This window comes from Amblyomma maculatum, chromosome 11, assembly GCF_055883805.1.
Source record: "Amblyomma maculatum isolate TAMU_Amacu chromosome 11, ASM5588380v1, whole genome shotgun sequence".
NCBI classification, from domain to species: domain Eukaryota; kingdom Metazoa; phylum Arthropoda; class Arachnida; order Ixodida; family Ixodidae; genus Amblyomma; species Amblyomma maculatum.
Genome location: NC_139354.1, coordinates 29,562,576 through 29,583,734, shown reverse-complemented (window position 1 = coordinate 29,583,734; position 21,159 = coordinate 29,562,576). Strand labels below are relative to the sequence as shown.

Genomic DNA, 21,159 nt, shown 5'->3' with positions numbered 1-21,159 from the left:
TGAATGAAGTTAATGGACTCGTGAACAACAGCACCCTGAAATAAAAATGGGACAGAGCGGCGACGAGGAAGTTGCTACGTGCAAAAAGTAGCGCGCGGTCGGGCTAGCTAGATACGATTGTATTCAAGACAGTGTGAGACTGCTCTGAATCCGTTTAGTGCTCATATAACTATGAACCACAGAACGGTAAGAGATGGCTTTCGCTCTTTTGAGCGCGATGTCGTAAGCGACGGGGCAAGGAGCGCGCCGTCGCCGCCGTTAACAACAAGCGCAAGACTGCAAGGTAAGCAATCGAAAGTGTCGAAAGCCCGTGGCTGCTGTGGCGGTGCACGGAAAATGCTCCTGGGCAGAAGTTACGTCTGTCTTGCTTACAATTAGCCTCGCTACGCAAGCATTAACTATTTCTCGGGCAGAAGAACAAAAGATTCAGAAGATGTTACGCGATAGGGTTTGGTTACGCTGCGACGAGTTGGCTGTCGCATAAGCGCAGCAATCGTCGCGTGGCGTAGCCAGCAGCCAGTTGTCGAGCCGGTCCGGTGTCGTGTTGGCGTTGCGAGTGTAGTTCTCCGTTGGCAAACTGCAATCTTTCGAGTAAGTCACTCTTTTTCGTTTCGATGTCTGAAGTAGAGCGGCTACAGTTATGTAAGTCGGCAGTAGTTAAGCTAAAGACGCTGGAACAGTCCTTCGCTGTAGCACAGCTGGTACACATCGAGACGCTGACCACTTTTTCCATGTCGATATGACGAGCCGCTCCCGTGTGTTCTTGACCACCGACCTGTTGTCTCAGTTGTGTGGCCTGAATTGTTGTTTAGTTTTATTATCAAACACTGTAGGCTCCGCTTCGTGCTCTTGTGCAGCGTGTCTAGTTGGTGGTTTTACCATAAATCTCTGGTAGGGAATGTCAGGCAGGTCACCATGGCATGTCGGCCCGAAGGCGCGCGTTGCTTTAGTTTGCCGGCTCTTGTTTAGTGAATTTGTGACGACCGTATCGAGTTTATCAAGTTTCAAGCACCTGTTCTGCCTTTTCTGTTTCAGCCATGGCGGTCGCTGACCAGCCCTGCTACACTCTGCTCAACATACCGACGGACTCGGAGCCTCCGAATGAGATGCAGCTCCGGAATGACCTAGGTGACGTGGAGCCTATCTTGTGCATTGTGGATGTCACGCCAAAATGACGGGGGTCGTTGTTTTGAGATCAAGGTTATTGGCGCACGACCTTGTACAATTTACTATGCACGCTGTGTGTATACGTATGGGCGTTTCAGTTCCACATTTCTCAGCAGACATACTACGCCGCCAAGTTTCCAGAAATTTTGCCGCAGTTTTGGTCAGACTATAAAACTGAACCTTGCTGCGTTCGCCGCTGTTTGGTTTGTTGTTTTACTGCAAGTGAATGCATAGAGACAATCTCGACACAAACTAGAAATGTCCTCCAAAGGTGATCACTGTCATTCAATGTCAAGCAGGTATTTTGCAGAAGTATTATAAACACAATGTTAAATAATGTGAATGAAAATGTGGCCATGTTCACAAAAGAGGTATGTTGTTTACTCAATACAAGCCAGCATCGACTACCGCACTACTGCCCTGTCATAGAAATTTCAGAAACATAGATTGAAAAGCTGAAAGAAAACCATGGCCCATTCTGTTTTGTGCAAATTTTGGTGTTTGTAGAAAATTCCTCATTCTCTCCATCCATTGCTGTCATTGTATCTGCATTTGAACAGTGGCTATCTTGTGCCAAATTGTTAATGGCAAAGCTTATTTGTGTATACCTGCAGAGAAGGGAGACCTAAAGACCAAGGCTGAAGCACTGCGCAAGACGATCCAGCTGATGCTGAATGGCGAGAAATACCCATCTCTCCTGATGACCATCATCCGGTTTGTTCTGCCCCTGCAAGACCACACACTCAAGAAGTTGCTGCTCATCTTCTGGGAGATTGTTCCCAAGACTAGCCCTGATGGCAAACTGCTGCAGGAAATGATCCTGGTGTGTGATGCGTACCGAAAGGACCTTCAGCATCCCAATGAGTTCATCCGTGGCTCAACGCTGCGCTTTTTGTGCAAGTTGAAGGAGGCCGAGCTGCTCGAACCTTTGATGCCAGCCATCCGTGCTTGCCTTGAGCACCGTCACTCCTACGTTCGCCGAAATGCTGTTCTTGCTGTGTTCACTATTTACAAGAGCTTTGACTTTTTGATTCCGGATGCTCCGGAACTTGTGGCCAACTTCCTAGAAGCCGAGCAGGACATGTCATGCAAACGCAATGCCTTCATGATGCTCGTGCATGTGGACCAAGAGCGAGCCTTGGCCTACCTTGATTCTTGCCTGGACCAGGTGCAGTCTTTTGGAGACATCTTGCAGCTGGTCATCGTGGAGCTCATCTACAAGGTGTGCCATACCAACCCTGCAGAGAGGTCACGCTTCATACGCTGCATCTACAACCTGCTTAACTCCAGCAGTCCCGCTGTGCGATATGAGGCTGCTGGGACACTGGTGACCCTCTCGGCTGCACCTACGGCGATCAAGGTGAGTTTATTCATACTGAGGAACTTTGTGGAGAAATTTCTTTGAACGTTGAAGGCCAACTATGACAAAATTTTACTTTGTCTGTAATCCCTCTTAATGTGCTGGGTGTGTCTTGAAACTATCTGTAACAAAAGTTCTATGCTTCTTAAGCAACTAGTACTGTTGTTACAAGTGTTCAAAAAGCTGTGTAGCAGACATGTGCACGTGGTGGTGTGTCGCATAGTTGGGTAGCTTACCATATGTGATGTAAGAATGGGTACTCGAGAGCAGCCCTCAAGCCAGGTCTATTGGAAATAAACAAATTACAAACTGTGTCGAGTAAACCCTGAATGCTGAAATGTGGCTTTGCAGCCGTACATTTAGTAGAGAAGTTATTATAATCGGATATGATTACTGTACTGAACACTGTGTAGCCATGAAGGCCCGATTACGCACACTGTACATGTTTCCAAAGTATGGTAAGCTGTGAACATTGTTTCGCATACAGCGATACCTTCTTTCATCTGGTGTTGTGGTTGGGTCGTCCTTGCCTTGGAATTGAAATTTCGCATTGAATGGGGCTATTTTCAACGAAAAACAGTTTTTGAAAAGGGTCGGTCTAGCAGCGCAGTGTACCCTCGGTAACAAAAAGAAGAATGCCGACCCACAAAACGGGGTGGTCTGTGTTGACGAGTGTTCGTTTGCAGTGCAGTAAATTCATGGAATCTGTATTCGCGTCACTGAAAATTCGCGAATATAATGTGTGCTCGCTCGCTGCTGGCTCTACAAGCAGTAGCAACCCACCTAAGCGGTGCAACTACAGCACCTAAGTTACCCGAATGGTTCTGTGTGCCCATTTCTTTTTCCGGTTCTGGTATGAAAAAAACTGTTCTTGCAAGTGATCCCTAATCTATTATAAATTTGTTTTGTTTTAGACCTTCCTCTCGACATAATACAAGAAAAGCCTTTTTACGAACTGAAAAATTTTATTGCAGTTGGCCTTTAATTGGTCTAATGTAGTGCTTAAAACAGAACTGATGAGTTCAGCAAAAATTACACTTTCTTTTTTCGACATTGCAAGTCTTCAATGTGGTCATCATTGCAGGGCCACTTCTAGTGTCAGTCCATGAGTATTTGCAAGTCGATTGGTGGTTGTTAGAAATTTAAAGCTGCAGGCAAGCAGTTTGATGTTTAACATACGGATTCGGGTCAGTCAGTGTAATGTGATTGTATGCCAATACCGTAAGCTTGACAAGTTTGTTGCTCATGAAGCTTAGCACTAAGGAAACATGATGGACGGAGAGAGGCCGTATGCAGCATTGCTGTTTTTCATCCTTTCTTCATTGCATTGTCTCTATGCCATGGCGCTGTTTTATCATCAGATTGATGTGTTGGCTGAGGTAAAGAAACCTGGGGGGACACTGTTGAATTTTTTGAAAGGTACTCTTTGGCACTGTAATTGATGGTATGTTGGCATGAATGGAAGGTATGAATGGAAGATAACGAAAAAAATTCACTTTTTGTGTTATGAATCTGGGAAAAATTTATTGCTTGTGCATTTAACCTACTTTCCTCTTGGACAGGCGGCTGCCACATGCTACATCGAACTCATTGTCAAGGAGAGCGACAACAACGTCAAGCTGATCGTGCTGGACCGGCTGATTGCCCTGCGCGAGACCCAGGAGCGCATCTTGCAGGAGCTGGCCATGGACGTTCTCAGAGTGCTCGCCGCCTCTGACCTGGAGGTTCGGCGCAAGACACTCGCCCTAGCCCTGGACCTCGTCTCGTCGCGCAATGTCGAGGAGATGGTGCTCGTTCTCCGGAAGGAGGTTGCCAAGACGCACAATACGGCTGAGCACGAGGACACGGGCCGCTACCGGCAGCTGCTAGTCCGCACGCTCCACTCTTGCTGCGTCCGCTTCCCCGATGCGGCACCTGCCGTCATCCCCGTGCTCATGGAGTTCCTGTCGGACAACAACGAACAGGCAGCAGCCGACGTGCTGGCATTCGTGCGCGAGGCTGTGCAGCGCTTTGAGCAGCTGCGGCCCCTCGTGGTGGCCAGACTGCTCGAGGTGTTCAGCTCGATCAAGTCGTCGCGTATCCATCGCGGTGCTTTGTGGCTCCTGGGCGAGTACTGCTCGAGTGTCGAAGACATTCGTTCCTGCCTCGACGAGGTGCGCCAGGCATTGGGAGAGCTGCCGCTGGTTGAGTCGGAGCTCCGCAAGCAGGCCCCCGATGCTTCTGCTACGGAACCGTCCCAGGTGGCACCACCGACTACAGGCGGCTCACAGCGGCTAGTGACAGCAGATGGCACATACGCCACCCAGAGTGCCTTCAGCAGTGCTCCCGCAGCCGCCACCCAAGGTGCGTATGCGTGCGGTCATTGTGCGAGAAGATGTGTCCGTGGAAGCAGTAGCACCATGTAACAAAAGTTGTTGATTTGTACAGGTCAATTCTCTTTGCTTCTTGGCTGGCTTGCCATGGGCTCTGGGTACCTTCAAATTAGCAGTATGTAGCCGCATAACAGAGAGCCCCGCAATGGTGAAAAATAGAGCTGAGATGTAATACTGTTGTTTATTTTACCACCTTCACCATTTCTGGCCTTATAAATGGTAGTTAGTCGTAGTTAAAAAAATTGCAGGTTTCAAGCATTGTTAAAGAATCTTTTAAAAAATGTGGACTGCAGTATGTGGTTGATGAGGCTCCTTACTCCTTTAACTGGCAACAACACGTGATATCGCAATAGTCACTTTAGGAAAAACACCACTCAGATTCACTACTGCCTTCAGCCTTTTCCAAGCTAGTGCTGCAGGTTTTCGATATGGAATAAGCCATTATTGCTCGAGCACTGTTTGTGGATGAGTTTAGGTCAGAACTTGCTTGTAGAAGCTGAAGCGCAGTAAAATATCTCCTACAAGTAAGCTGTTAACATCTATCTGTGTGCCATCAGTTGCATGCCTACTGTCCTTGAAACACAAGTGAGTTTGGCAAAGTTTTGCGATCGTTTAAGGCTTCAAGGTTGCCCTCTGAATGGCTGCCTGATTCTTTCAACTTAATTCATTCTAATGGATATTGGCAGAGCTCACTCTTATCACCCAGACTGGCTCTGTTTGCATTTACTCACTGTCTTCTGCTTGCTTGTGAGCTTCTGATGCTTGCATGTATACTGTTTATAATCCTCATCGTGCTACGTTAAGACTGGAGATTATATGGAGTACTGTCGTTGTTTTTTTTTTCTTTTTTGGTACTGCTGATTATCCTACTGCATTATATGTGACCTGTACGCTTGTTTCTTGTGCACCTGGCAATTTGAAAACAGTTTGGCCAAGTGCAGATGTTGATCCATATGGTGGCTGTGTTGCAGTTTTGCTATTTCAGAAATTCTGCTGTAATTATGTAACAAACCATGTCTGACTGCAGCGTCACGCCCTCCGCTGAGAGGTTATCTGATGGAGGGAGACTTCTTTGTCGGGGCGGCCATGGCCTCTGACCTGACCAAGCTTGCCGTCCGCTACCTCTCTCTCGTCAAAGAGCCACGCAAGCAGAACGTGAGTTTATGAAATTTCTGTGGCGAGAGCTGTTAACGAAGTTGTACCTTGAGACATTTAAGTTGAGCCCATTGTAACAGTCATAGGCTTGGCTTGGCTTGCGTTAGCTTGCTTTGATTCCCAAGGGGATCGGCACCAAGGCAGGCCAAAGCAAGAGCCAAGACAAGAGAAGGGTAAGACGAGGGGTGCGTTCCAATTCTTAGACGTCTAGCAAGACTGCTTTGTAGACGTCATCGTAGACATCTACATGTTCGCGAAGAATGGAAGAGTTTGCCATGGCTACTACAGGAAGAGAGAAACACGTGTGCCGTACAGCTGCTGTCCTGACTCCCGGCGAGGTGCCTAGAAAGCGACGAGTTCGTCGATAACAGCAAGACTCAAGGAACTCATCGCTAAGTTAAAGAAACAAAACAAAGACCAACAGCATTCAACTCTCAAGCAAAAATCTCAACCGTGCGCTTAGAACGCGATTCAAGAATCTGCAATGAATCTCACGACCATGAAGGCAGCTCAATTAACCTCCAGCTAACGCATGCATTGACGTAACAACTCTCATTTGAAAGATCGTGCATATACATAACTCCAGCGCTCGCAAAGAGCACGATCACCGTATAGCTACTGCAACCACTGCAAGCATGACTCACTCAGCGCGAACCGCGCACTGTCCGCCATGTTGTTTGGACAGCAAAGTAGCCTGCATCGATGTTGACTTCAGCAGTCTTCGCAAGACTGCTTCGCGAAAATTGGAACGCTTCTCAAAATGGCGGCTGCCCGGCTAGCCCGTCTTAGTAGACGTCTACTGGGGGGTATTGGAACGCATCCGAGAAAGGCAGAGAAGGTGAGAGAAGCAAGAATTGTCATGACCGTGTTTCAGCGAAGTTGTAGCCAAGTATGCGAGTAATTTTTCAATCTTGTCTAGGCTTGCACCTTTTTTTTTTTTAAACTACATTGTTGAGGCTATGCTCAGCTTTTATTGTGCAACCATGATATGTCATATGAAAAGAATCCACCAGTCCACTTGAACCATGGAAATCATGCTGAAATGATTTTGTACTTTGTTTGTTGGTGGGATTGGTCAAAGTAGAAAATTAGTAGTGTACTCATTTTTGTTTTCTAGACGAGATAGATTATTCAGTAGAAAGTAGAAGACAGGATAATCTCATGCTGCCGAGTGGGATGTTTTTTCTTTTACCTTAAATGTAAAAATATGGATGTAGCTCTGATTTTTCACTTGAAGCAACTCCACCATAAAAAAAAAGAAAGCATTCCCCTATGCCCTCCTTGGTTTCAGTTGACAATTTGCTTTTTCCATATGTATAAGTCATAAGCCCCCTCACTTCCCCATTGTTTTGTCCTTAACATTGTGCGTTGTACAAATTTAACATTGCTTGTGCCCTTCATTACCAAAATTTTGTATTTTGAAGAAAGTGATGACGGTCAACACAAATTAACCCTTTATTTTGCAGTGTTATTAATTTGCAATATGCTGTTATGTGTTCTGTACTCATTATGAGATGGGCTGGGTACAAAGGTTAATGTCAACATTTCCCAGTGTAAATATTTGACCTCCTAGCGTGTGATATGAAGGAAAAGAGGGTGTGAATGCGTAAATTTCAGTGGATGGTCGAGCAATTCCTCGTCTCACATTTCCCGACAAATGTTGCGGTTTTGCAAAAATGGGGGCACTGCTGTTGGACAAAGTTTTACTGTCTCTGGGCCTTTATTCTTTTGTGCTTCAAACCACTTAGACTAACTGCAGGAAATGAACCAAATTTTTTTACGCGCCAATTTCTGAATGTGTATGGTGCGGACAAAATTATGGCGCTGGCCTTCGAATGTGAGTACATAGGGTAGCGTAATATGAAGGTATTAATTTCTTTCTTCGCTTCCTTCATGGCAACTGAGTTTTTGTTTAGATAATTTGATTTGACAGTCACGCGACGTTCCTTCATATCACAGTCCTTTCTGGTACAAAAGGCATTCTCCAAAATTTTGCTCTTCAGCAAATGCACAGTGAAAATTGACAAGTATACAAGCTACAGAGTGTCTAGCAAATGACTATTTTCAAAATCCCTGACAAGTGAAGAGGCTCAAAAATGTATGTGCTGGTGATAATGAGCACAGACGAATAATTTACAACAAAAAGCTATTTATTATTCATGCTCGGCAATTTACAATAGTGAAAAGGCTATCGTTAGTAATAATGGCCGCTAAGAACATCAAAAGTTTACTGAAAATGAGAAGCGCAAGGATGCCAGCATCAGAACAAGTGAGCCACCCACCCCGCAAAAAGCTGAGCCAATCCAATCCAATATGGAGATCGCTTTTGCGCTGGCCACTGTCGGCGCAATTACGCCTGCTTTTTATCGTGTGTTACTATCGCACAGTGCTCCCGCTTATTTTATTGAAGAACCAATACGCATGTGAGGTGCATATTGGTTCTTGTATTGTGGCAGCTCAGCCATGCGTTGGCGTCAAAGTAGCATATCACGCCTGCCTTGTGACGCAGTGCTTGCGAGACGGCGCGCGCGCGCGCACACTCACACTCACACTCACACTCACACACACACACACACACACACACACACACACACACACACACACACACACACACACACACACACACACACACACACACACACACACAATGCTGCATGAATAACATACTTGCTGTGCGCCAGCTTAAAATGAAAATACGCTGCAGAATATATCGTACCATTTTCCCTGACTGTGAAATTTTTGCTGGTATTCCTGACATTTCACTGATTTTTCCCAGTGCATAAAATTTCCCTGACAGTTTCCGGTTTTCCTGGCTGCTAGACACGCTGAAGCTGTGACACCCTGAAGCTGTGACATCCTGAAGCTGTGACATCCTGAAGCTGTGACATCATATATCCATGGTTGGGCATACAAATCTCCACGAATGAGGCCACTAAATAGAAAATTCTCAAATTTGTGTCGGAACGGAATGCCGGCCATGTGGAAAATTTGGCCCAAGGGATTACAAAAGCTGTGGAGAGTGCACTCTGATGGCTTCAGTGAAATTCTTGCAGTAGAGAAAAACCTTGGAGTTGCCCTTAAAAGTGTTAAGCTGATATCATGTATAAAGCTGCTGTGGTTCTCTTGCACTGCCATCTGTTCTGACTGTGACCTTATGGTGGCTGGCGCTTTTGTGCAGGCCTTTGTGGCCGAATGCATGCTGGTGATGACGTCGGTGCTGCACCTGGGGCGCTCGGGTCTGCCCTCGAAGGCTATCAATGATGACGACGGGGACCGCATCTGCCTCTGCCTCAAGATGCTGTCAGACCGGTCGGCCACTCTGCGGTCCGTGTTCGGCCACGAGTGTCGCCAGGCACTCTCCGCCATGCTGGCTGCTAAGGCTGAGGAGGAGGCTGAGACACAGAAGGTGGGTGGAATTGTGATATGTCTACAGCACCAAAATATACAGCGCCCAGCATGTGCCTTTGACACCTGTCATTTCATGTATGCTCAAGTTCTGTAGAGTGGAGAACTGGGCCAGTTGGTACATATTGGTAAGGATTTAAACTAGCGGAAAGACACAGACAAAGAGAGAAGCACACGACAACGCTGGTCGGTGTTCGGCCAGCGTTGTGTTGTGTGCTTCTCTCTTTGTCTGCGTCTTTCTGCTGGTTTTAATCCTTACCTTGCTCAAGTTCTGCTATTCTTACAGCTAGTTGAAAGGCATTTTATTGGAAAGAAAAGTGGCTTTAATCAATGTCCCGGTTATTGTGTTGCGCTGACTGATTGAATGATGGTTGCTCAGCACGTAGCTGCTTTGGTTAATCTCACATCGCTGTCAACGCATTTCACATTTGTGAAATACGTTGAGGAAGAAACCGAAAAAAAAAAAATTATTATTTAACATATTAAGCATTTGCTTAATACGTTATATAATAACTTTTTTTTTTTTTTCGGTTTCTTTCTGAGCATACACGAGTGCTACTGTTGTCTTGTTATGAGTGAAACCTCTAGTTTTGTTTGTGCACAGGAGACTACTGTTTCATTATCTCAGCGTTTACTAATTAGTTGTTGGCCTGCACAGTGGCTGCAGGTATACTGAACGTATGTTATTCAAGGCGTCTCGCTTTTTTTTTCCGCTTTGTGGAATTTGTAACTGCAATCTTGAGGGCTTCCACGCCAGCTCATCTGTTTGCAGATATGGTTGTCAACATTATAAAACTTCATATGAGAAAGTCTAAAAAATGATAAGATGTAATTGGTTAGTTTTTCTTTCCATACCTAAATCAAAAAGTGGGTTTCGTCATTTACTGGAGGTTCACTTTAGATTTATGAATTTCCTTGCGTATACCACAGTTTGGAGCACTCCTATATGATTACTTGAGTGCTCGAGGACTCGAGCGCCCTATTTGGAAACATGTGCCATGTTAGGTGACTGCCTTTGGTGCACTTATGCCTCACAGGTCAAGCCGCAGCAGCTTGATTGCAACTTTGGTGCGTGCTGATTTCTGTTCTGCCGTTTTGCTTAGGGGACTGACTCTGTTCGTTTTTTGCACTTTATTAGTGAGAACAAGGTGTTTGTGTCTTTTGGAAGAGGCAAGCTTAGGTTCAGTGATAGCGTAAAGAAAAAAGCAGAACGATTTGTATGAACTTGTATTTGAAGTTAAGGTGGGCTTCTCTAAACCTTTTTATCAGAGCGGAGAAAAACTTTCTGTCCAAGAAATTGCAGAAAATTGTCTGTACTACCCAGTGGGGAACATGTAGAAAGAGTGGCTGTCCTCTGTGCAGGCCAAGCAGGCCAAGGGCATCACTGTGCATGCGGACGACCCCATCTGCTTTGGGCAGCTGGCTGCCAAGGGAAGTCTAGCCGGCACCGAGGTGAGTACTATAACCAAGATTTGGGCCTTGTTCTTTTTCTTTTCTTCTTTCTTATTTTTTTGGTACTTGAAGGTGACCCTCCAGCTGTGGATGGTCTGTTAAAAGGAGTCTTCGGGTTAACTAGTACAGCGATCCAGGAACGTTTAACAGTTTTTGCGCAGACTAGCATTAATACCACATATTCGGAGCTGCTCCACTACTGAGGCAGAGGATTACTTCTTGGCATGTAGCTATATTCGTTAATTAATCGCTCCCTAACTTCTGTAGCTTCATATCTGCACTCAGGTGGTGCGATGAGTAATAACCCACTTGACGCAACTAGCAGATGCTGTGTGACATGGTGTGGAGTCTGCACCCTGGTTTAGAAAGGAGGACTCGTTGCTGAGGCAAATGGTGGCGAAGTCAGATGGTAGGCAGTGTTGGCACCGACTCCCAGCTAATGGCATTGAGGAAAAGGAATGAACTAACCGCTGCTTGGACACTTGAAATCCTGCCAACCTGCCAGCCTGACCAGCTGACTTATCTTGACGCATGCATCATTGCTCTAGCTGCAAAAGGAAGGTGGAAATTGCCGAAGCGTTCGTCAATCCTCACAGTTTTGCTCTCAACGATCTTAAATTCTAAAGGCCACATCTTCGTGGCTCTGGACAGTGGAACACGTGCGCAGTGCTAAACAGTGACGACGCCACTTGAAGATGTGGTCAAGGTGGCGCCGTGCAATAGACCGGTGCAACAAAAAGTTCTGCAAAAAAAAGCTCTGGATATTGCATGCTAACTAGAGCACGGCAAATTTATAGAGGGAGTGCTGAGTGGCTGATCCTCTTAAGCCACAGCATAATGTGGTTGCCAAAGTGCTCTTTGTGGAATCTGCAGCTGTCGACCCTGAAGCAGCATCACCTTAGATGCACAAGCCCTTCTATATCTTAAATGCAGATGGAACTAGCTTATTCCACAAGATTCTGCCCTTCACAAATGCTGGATCTGAAAAAACAAAGACGCTAAGGCAGAAATAACAATAAATAAAAGGGATTTCAATACTCTTGTGTTCCGATATGGACTGCTCAGGCAAGTGTCCGCTCCTTGTCATCTGCCAAATCACACAACTATGTTCCGTTATAGGCATTTGTAGGCTGCTTGTTCAGTACTCAGCCAACCTGAAGTCATGGATGACAAAAAAAAAAGCAAGCAGAATTGACTAGTTTCTTTGAAGAAAGTCTCGTTTCTACAGGTTCAGGTTCATACTTATTCACCTGTACAGTCTCTCACAAAAACAAAATTTTTTTCCTTTCTGGCAATTTAACTATTTCGGAAGTCAACTGCAGTGGTATCTGTGGTGGTTAAGGTTGCAGCATCTGACTGCTAAATGTTCCATTGACTTTTTGTTTTTCAGTTCATTGGACCCGATGGTCACCAAAATGCTTGACCTGCTTTAAGTTGTTGACCTGGGCTTTCTTCTTCCACCGGTGTGTTTTGTTGCTCAATTATGGCAAGCAGCCTTGTCTCTTGCTTCAACAGTAAAACCACGCAAGTCAGCGCCTCCATAATCGACATTAATAATCAGGCCTAACTTCGGTGTGCTGAGGCATGTCACACACACGTTTTAACGCGAATGATGCACAGTTTGCGCTAAGCCTTTCGCACAAGATGTAAATTGTGTAACCAGTGTGTAATTGCCAAGTGGTTGTTGCACACCGGACTGGCGTCCCGTGAATTCTCAAGTGCAGCAACTGTTCCTCTGTCGCAGAACATGTTCGAAGTGAGCCTGCATGCGGCCGTGGCAAGCAACCGCAACGAGGACCTGCTGTCGGCCTCCAAGCTGTCCAAGGTGACACAGCTGACGGGCTTCTCGGACCCGGTGTACGCTGAGGCGTACGTGCACGTCAACCAGTACGACATTGCGCTCGACGTGCTGGTCGTCAACCAGACGGCCGACACCCTGCAGAGCTGCACCCTCGAGCTGGCCACCCTGGGCGACCTGCGGCTGGTCGAGAAGCCCTCGCCGGTAGTGCTTGCACCGCACGACTTCTGCAACATCCGCGCCACTGTCAAGGTGGCCTCCACGGAGAACGGCATCATCTTTGGAAACATAGGTGGGCACACTTCTTGTGCAGGAGTCTGTGTGTGACAGAGCTTTTTAACCCTTGTGTGCCGATTAGAATGCCATAGAGAATTTAAAGCTCTCTTTGCTTCTCTTTCTTTCACATATAATGGTGGCTTTTTTAATGTCTGACTTTTCTTTGGAAAATATCGCAGTATGTCAGTAAGACATGGTGGGACAAAATGTTTAGTTACGATGGCAGGAACAGTCGCAACAGATTTTTGCATCTTTTCCTGCCATCTTGTGTATTCTTGCAGCATTGACATTAATTTTAATTTTTTGCTGGTGTTCAAGCTGAAACAATAGAAAAAGCAAGCATCCGTCCTATCTGTGGCAGTTTTCTGAGTGAAGAAAAAAGTCACAGGTGGACAGTGCTATCCAAGGCACTTAAAGGGTTCATCATGCCATTTGCAGGCCAGCCATTTTGATCTGCGTTTCGATATCCACGTGTTGACTATTTCAACACCAGCACCACATTGTTTCCTCACCTGAGACAGTAGATTGTTTTACTTAGAATTGTTTGAATGGGATTTTTTCTTTTTGCCGGTGCCTTGATGCCAGCAATGCCACTCAGCAAACAAATGCATGAGGAAATGAGGGGTTTGTTATTAGATACATATGAAGGGAGCCGACAGTCACTGACACCAAGGAAACATGAGGCTATGTCTTTATTTTTAACATTGTGAAGGTATAATGTAATCATGGTGATATTTGATTAGAAAGTGGAAAAGTCGCACGTCTCACTGTGGCATGTGGTTGTTTTTTCTTCCGCTTTCTAATCAAACATCTCCACATTTACATTATTTTTCGAAGTGGTAAAAAATGAAAAACGTTGCTCTAGGCCAGGGGTTCTCAAACTTTTTTGCTTGGAGGAACCCCAAAAGCCTTCAATAAGTTGCAGGGAACCCCCCCCCCCCTCCCCCCCCCCCCTGCCTTCACTTACGAGCAATGTTGTCGAGTGCATTTTTGCAAAGAGAGAGTTGCAAAGGTCAAATGCTTATTGCACAGATTAATACAAATACTAATGTGATGGGTGGTACTGCTTCCCTTTTAAGAGCAAGTCAAAGCGTGGCTCAGTAGCACTCAGAGCCAGTCTCATATCAGCTGCCGGGTCAAGACGGCTCCTGTGCTTGTTCTTCAGATAGGCGAGGGCTGAAAATGCCTGTTCACATGCCTATGTAGTTGCAAAGGGAAGCGAAATGTCCACTGCCCTTTCAAAGAGGCATGGAAACAGTGGAGCAGTCCCCATCCAAAATGTCACCAAGCCTTCACCATTAAATTTCTCTTTGAGAGCAGTGCTTGCCCTGAGCTCTGAGGATTCTCGCGGAACACAAGAAGACAGCCCGCAGAACACAGGGGTTCCGCGGAACCCAGTTTGAGAACCCCTGCTCTAGGCTTTTCTGGTGTCAAAGGCAGTTGGCGTCCTTCGTATGTTCACTACCTCCCCAGGCATACACAGCCTTTGTTGAAGAGGGTGGGTGGGCTAGACACACTGGTTTGGACTGCAGAAGACAAAAGCATGGCCCTATCATGTTGTCGAGACGCTTATTCATCTTTAATAAGGTTGTGCCTTGTCACGGTGGGAAGATCCAGACATCGGGCCATCTGCTGTGGTAGCGCAGCAGATCAGAGCCAGATCTTCGATCTTGGGTGACTGATTTGTGACCGCATTGATTGGTGTCCATGCAGCACATGTTGAAAAAAAAAAAAATCTAGACAAAATTGACGGCAGAAATACTGGAATAGGTGGTTGAAATTTTCTGAGCCCTCCAATGCGGCATCCCTTATAGCCTGATTCGCTTTGGAATATTAAAACCTATGAATGAAACCAAACTAAGCAAGGTGGAATTCTGCTAAGGGTCCTCGCATATGAAGTACAGCTTCATGCTGTGCTTCATGCCTCTCTTTTTGCCTTTGCTCGAGCTTTTTCTTGACAGATTTTAGGACTTTGAACACTTGTTTGCCTCTACAAGTGTGGGAGGCGTGCATACAATTAAAGGAAAGTGTAGTTTGGGGCCGGTTCTAGGGGTGCTATACAGACTGCATGTTGATCCCTTGACGCTCAAGGTGAATGATGACGCCAATTCCACGGATAAGGAAAAGTAACCCGCAATGAATGGGCCAAGCCTAACCCAATGCTAAATCCTGCAGCTAGCAGTGGGTGTGGCTAGCGTTTAAAAGATTAGCTGCGCTGAATTTAATCCCTTTCCTGTTTCTTGCCCTGTGCACAATGGAGCTTAGCCCAGCATGCAAGCAGCCATGTTTGTATAATAGGATAGAGAAAGGTTGCCTGCCTCTTGGGTATTGCGACATGCAGTGACAGCACCAGGAGAAAGTGAGGGCTAGTGGTCACCACTCCAAATACATACTATTTGCCAGTGTTTCGGTCAGTTCATGGTGGGGAGGTTGTTTTACGATGGGGCCCCCTACCTTAATTGTGCTCCCTTGCTAGTGCGTGAAGCTTGCATCACTGTCTTTTATTTAGTTTTTTTAATGAACAGTAATGCGACTTCATTGTGAACATTTGGTGCTGTCCACAGCAGCAGCCTGTGGAATTGGGCTCATTTGTTCGCTTTGGGCGCTAACTGTTAGTGACCATGCTTTTATGTAGCCCCGTAGCATTGCTTCATCTCCAACTGTTGACTGACTAGTCATTTGCGTGCTCGGCCCCGTGCAGTGTACGACGTGAGCGGATCGACCAGTGACCGCAACGTGGTAGTCCTCAACGACATCCACATTGACATTATGGACTACATCGTGCCAGCCACGTGCACAGATGCCGAGTTCCGCCAGATGTGGGCAGAGTTTGAGTGGGAGAACAAGGTGAGTGTCCAAAATCGGTTCAAAGGTTTCGGCATTTCTCTTGTCAAGGCTCCTAATTTCCTGCGTTTTAAATTCCATGAAGTGAGAAGAGGGAACCTCCGCAGTATTCCTGGCAAAGTCTCCCAGTTGTCATAGCGTGTGGCCTTTCCTGCGCGCTCTGCCTAGGTCGCTCAAGGTCGTTGAGGAGGAGGGCCTACTCCTCAACGACCTTGGGTTACCTAGGCAAAGCGCGCAGGAAAGATCACACGCAATAACACGTTGGAGACTTCGCCAATATTCATGGGGAAGTCTCCCACGCGCTATTGCGTGTGGCCTTTCCGGCACGCTTTGCTTAGGTCACCCAAGGTCGTTGAGAAGTAGGCCCTCCTCGCAGCTCATGAGCCTAGTCGAAGAGCTCGCAGTGGGCATTTATTTACTGTGAAGCATCAGCAAGAAAAGAACGGCAAAATTTGCAAGGACAACAAATGTAGCCGTTAAATGCATTCCTGCATTGGAAGCCGTTTAGTGAACCATGAAATAGTTTAGGCTCAACATAATAAAGCATTGGTTACTGGCTGCTGTGCCAGACTTTGGTCGGTGAAGGCATTGAGTTGACACAATGGAAGCTTATTATGATGAGGTGACTTGCAAAGAAGTTGCAGAACAAAGGTAAACATGAGGATTTGTGGTGATTATGGAAAAGCCCAAGCGTGAGCAGTTCTGCTGTCTTTTTAGATGCACTGACATCGGTCCTTGCCTTTTGCCCCGAGTGACATTGACAGATATGCAAATAAATTTGGGGAAACGAAGGGCTTGTTGTGAGACATAGCAAGGTAGCCAACAGCCACCAACTCTAAGGAATGCTTAGGGAATATTTTTTTTGTGATCTTGATCATAGCATTATTACTTCACATTGATCAACACCACAAAAAAAAAAAAGAAGAAAATCCCCTATTCTTAGTGGTTGTGGCTGTTGACTCTCTACATATGTATTGACAGATACGGAGCAACTGTGTGTCCGTAGTGTGTGCATAATTCACACTTCCGGGCATTTTGCTGTGCTCAAGAGACCGTTCGCAAATTTTCAAGACTGTTCTGTTGTTACGGATGCAGTTAACATCTTGTCACACCGTGAAGAAACACAGATGCCATGATTCAGTCTGGGGCTTTTGTGATGTACCTTTGGCACGTAAAAAAACGTGACGCACGTATGGAAGGTGCTCGAGGTGAATCAAGAAACAGGAAAATTGCATGCATTGTGATGGTGAAAGTGGTTGGTGGTACATTTGGTGGGCAACGAACCGGAATGCCATGGCTCTTGGCTGCCCTTTGCTTATGCGTGACGTGGAAGTCACCAGTTGTCTCGTGTCCTGGTGTGTGCATTAGTGTCGCCACTTCGGGGGAGTTTGCTTTGGGATGGAGTTGCAGTTAACACACTACATCTTTGCGCACTTTCCAGGTTTCGGTGAACACGGCGCTGTGTGATCTGCCCGCCTACCTGCAGCACCTCATCCGTTCGACAAACATGAAGTGCCTGACACCAGAGAAGGTGGGTATCGCACTGCTTGATGGTCCTGATCGTGCTCATGTTGCAGGATTTTATTTTGCCCGTGTTTGGGTGCCTGACTTCTGCCATTTTTCAAACACTGCAGTGCTCACGGGATGGGGGTTGTGTATATTGTGCACATGTGAAAGGGGTCATTGTGTGCATGGATACTTCTTTGCGGTATGTAATGCTACTGGCTGAAAGGCTACTGTGTGCGCTGGGCCTTGAGGGCATTATTTCTTTCTTTTTTTTTTTTTATTTATGATCTTCACCAAGGATGCTTCAAAGTGCGTCACCCTATGGTTACTGCAATCTAGTAGCACTCTTCAAGATTCACATGGTGTGTCTGTGCTTATACAGAGTACTGTGAATAAAATGAGAATTGTGCCGTTTTGGTGCTGGAAGCAGCTCTGCTTGTAGTGCATGAAAAACGACCTACATCATTACACGACAAATACAGCAATAGCAACACCGCAGTGTGCCAGCTGCCATGTATTTTATTTTTATTTCAGTAGAGAGAGAGACAGATGCGCAGCCGGATAGGCTGGCAGGTTGTTTGTTGCCGTCAGTGGGTTGCATGCATTTATTTATGCAGGCATTGTCGGGCGAGTGTGGCTTCATGGCAGCCAACCTTTATGCCCGGTCCATCTTTGGAGAAGATGCCCTGGCCAACGTGAGTATTGAGAAAAACCCAAACACCCCAGACGCACCTGTGGTGGGACACATCCGGATACGGGCCAAGAGCCAGGTACGGTACCCCCTCTCATCGTTCCTTTACCAGTGGTTTTGAAAAGGAGAGATGAGCAAGCTGCAAGGGATACCAATTTGACCAATTTCCTCATTAAGGTGCCTGCTGAGACAAGTTATTTTTATCGCCCTGCTGTTGTGTGACTAGCGTGTTGTAGGCACAATCACCTCCTACTCGTAAATTAGATATGGCTTGGGGGTCCGTTGCATGTTGCTGGAAACGCGGTGTGCTTTTTTGCCAGGCCATGTCAGCCGGCTTACCCGGCTCCTAAGAAGTAGTCTAAAGAAAATAATAGGGTCACTGACCAAGTCAAAGTTTAATAAAAACGAAATGACGTTTCGGAAGCCCTACGGCTTCCTTGTTCACAATCTTAAGCCGTAGGGCTTCCGAAACGTCATTTCGTTTTTATTAAACTTTGACTTGGTCAGTGACCCTATAATTTTCTTTGTCACCACCTGACCAGACGATGTTTCGTCGAACTCTTGATTATAAGAAGTAGTCGTTAGCTATCTAGCTTTCAGCAGCCCCCTCTTGTGCTGGCCTTCCTTTGAAACCCACTCGTTGCCCTGAGGGGTCATTTTTTTTTTCCACTGCATTGCATGCTTTTCTTATGCCCATATTCTTCCTATCTTGGAAATTGTCTCTTAATTCGGCAGCAGTAATTGTTACACTTGTACAGAGCGTTTCATATCTATCGATCCGACTTGTGAAAAATTCTCCCTCGTTTCCTGCACTATTCAGGTTCAAGTGCTGACCACACGGTAATTTGTGATGATATACGTTTTTCGATAACGTATTTTAACGTCTGAACTTGCCTCCGTTTTCCGGAACCTGCAAAACTGCAGTCATATGCAGCGGAACCTTTAGTCGTGACGAGCAGATCAGCCGATTTGACCGACTGCACCATCTGGTGAACTGTGAGGAAAGCAATATCCTGCATAAGGCATTGTGTGCCTCGTAGTTCGCCAGATGGCGCACTCTCTTGAATCGGCTGATCTGCTCGCCACGACTAAACATTCTGCCGCAGATGACCGCAGCTTTCCGCTGATTCTGGAAAATGCAGGCAAGTTCAGGCGTTGTGGGGACTACGCCAGCCACAGTTGAAGGGAGCGCCTTTCCCGCGGCTACGGATGCGCCGCCCCTTTACCCCTTCCCTCTCCCCACTCGTGCCGAGACAACCGGTCCCGGCGCGGGGGCTATAAAGGGGAGTGCACGCCGTCGACTCTCTCTCTTCCTGGCCGGCATCATCTTCAGTGCAGGTGCTCCTGCTGCTGGCTCCCAACCACGACGCCCCTGATCTCCGGACATGTGAGGAATAAACCCCTATGTTTACACAACTCGCCTCGAGTCAGTTCGTGTGCCCCTTGAGCAGAGGAATCGCCCACAGCGCTAAATTACATTATCGAAAAACGTAGGCCATCGCAAGTTACTTTGCAGTTGGCGTTTGAGCCCAAATAGTCCAGTAGTTTGCGCAGGAGAATTTTTCACAACCCGGACAAATACATACAGAACACCATGTACAAGCGTCTTTTCCTAATGGCAGGTGTGGACGGGACGGAAGGAGATGGTGGTTGCTGGCACAGACAAACTGATATGTACGGTGGTGGTTGCATAAGCCTGATGAATATATCTGTTAATTTGATTGCGTGTGTCAGCTGTATCTTGTTGACCCGCTCTCCTACAGGGTATGGCGCTAAGCCTGGGCGACAAGATCAACAGCACTCAGAAGTCGTCGCCCAAGATTGGTGCCTGAGCCGATCGAGGCCAGGCTGTCTGCATATGAGGCACCGAAGAGTGCAAGCAAGGCATTCACGAGCCCATTCCAGAATGACCTAGACCGTCTCATCTCCGGAGTATTCAAGCACCATCTTTGGAATCAGCTTCGAGACTGTTGGTACCGTTTGCATTGAATGTTCTGGAAACAACAGTGTTAAAAAAAAAAAAAACAGCTATGTACACCACGCTTTCTCCACAAAATGTAACTTCTCCAGGGGATTTCAGTTATACCATTAAAAGGCATCACTGTGGATATTGGTTGCTTGGAACGTGTCCAGTCTAATGTTTGAATTTTAAAAATTTGGTAGTGAAAAAAAATTTGCCAGATAACTGCTAATAAATGCTGAGAAATTATAAGCAGCTTTCAAAATAAAGTATGCATTTAACAGCAGTTACATTGCATAATGTTAGAAGTGCATTACACTGACACCAACTATCGCTGATGCTTCGTCTACTTTTCAGTGAGTTCATGTTGGGAGTGAAAATTGAAAATTCTCATTTAACTAGCAATACGTCACAGCAATCTTCATTCATAAAAAAAAAAAAAAAAAGAATTGTTCTGTTCACTTCCACCATAACCACAAATGTTGATCAGCTGTGAACCACTGTAATTGTATGTCCATTATTGCCATGCTGGTGATCGCCGAAACATGCATTTTTGCTGCTGGTGATTGTAAAAGCACAATTAGCACATTAAGCAAGTAATACCTGTGTAACGGGCAGTTTCAATTGCCGTTGAACTGAACGGCAGTTGGCTGCAGTTACGCGGCAGCTCTTGTTAAATTCAGTTCACTCTCTGAATCACATGATCTCTCGACATGCAAGGAATTTCTCACATGCGAGGAATTTGTGAATAAAAAAAGTTTCTTTCTTCAATATTTAAACATTATTTTCACGGACTATGTTATTGATTTGCAATTTCTGCGCAAGTTTTCTATTTCGAGTACACCACAACTGAGCACCACTTTGAGACAGGTCTGGCTTCACCGCTTAGTTGTTTATCCGGTTCTGCTTCGTGGGCTTGAATCGATACACTAAGTTTGTTAAAGTTGCAAGTTGGGACTTGAACTAGCCAGGACAACCTTTAATGTGATTTAAGAACACATGCTGCGACTCTGCCGATGCAGTGCATCCGCTGACCACCATCTTTGTCAGTTGACAATTTCAACTGCATCTGATGCTGCCACGTAACACCACTCAACTGACGGTCATTTGAACTGCCATTGAAAACACCTGTGTAACGAGGGTTTTACAATTTGTCTCCCACTGGATGTCTCT

At 46.1% G+C, this 21,159-nt stretch overlaps 1 protein-coding gene across 2 annotated transcripts; it reads left to right on the top strand.

Annotated features, from left to right (window-relative positions):
* Positions 1-136: 136 nt before the first annotated feature.
* betaCOP (coatomer subunit beta) lies at positions 137-20,757 on the top strand. 2 transcript variants are annotated; one of them, XM_084584779.1, is made up of 12 exons: positions 137-283; positions 1,036-1,128; positions 1,782-2,527; positions 4,090-4,870; positions 5,927-6,054; positions 9,233-9,460; positions 10,822-10,911; positions 12,656-13,001; positions 15,687-15,832; positions 17,271-17,360; positions 17,953-18,105; positions 19,790-20,757. In XM_084584779.1, exons 1-12 carry the CDS (start codon positions 172-174, stop codon positions 19,856-19,858), a joined length of 2,982 nt encoding a protein of 993 aa, XP_084440905.1. In that variant the 5' UTR covers positions 137-171; the 3' UTR covers positions 19,859-20,757. The 2 variants fall into 2 exon arrangements, with proteins under 2 accessions (XP_084440905.1, XP_084440906.1); XM_084584780.1 differs by lacking the exon at positions 137-283 and adding an exon at positions 310-591.
* Positions 20,758-21,159: the final 402 nt, after the last annotated feature.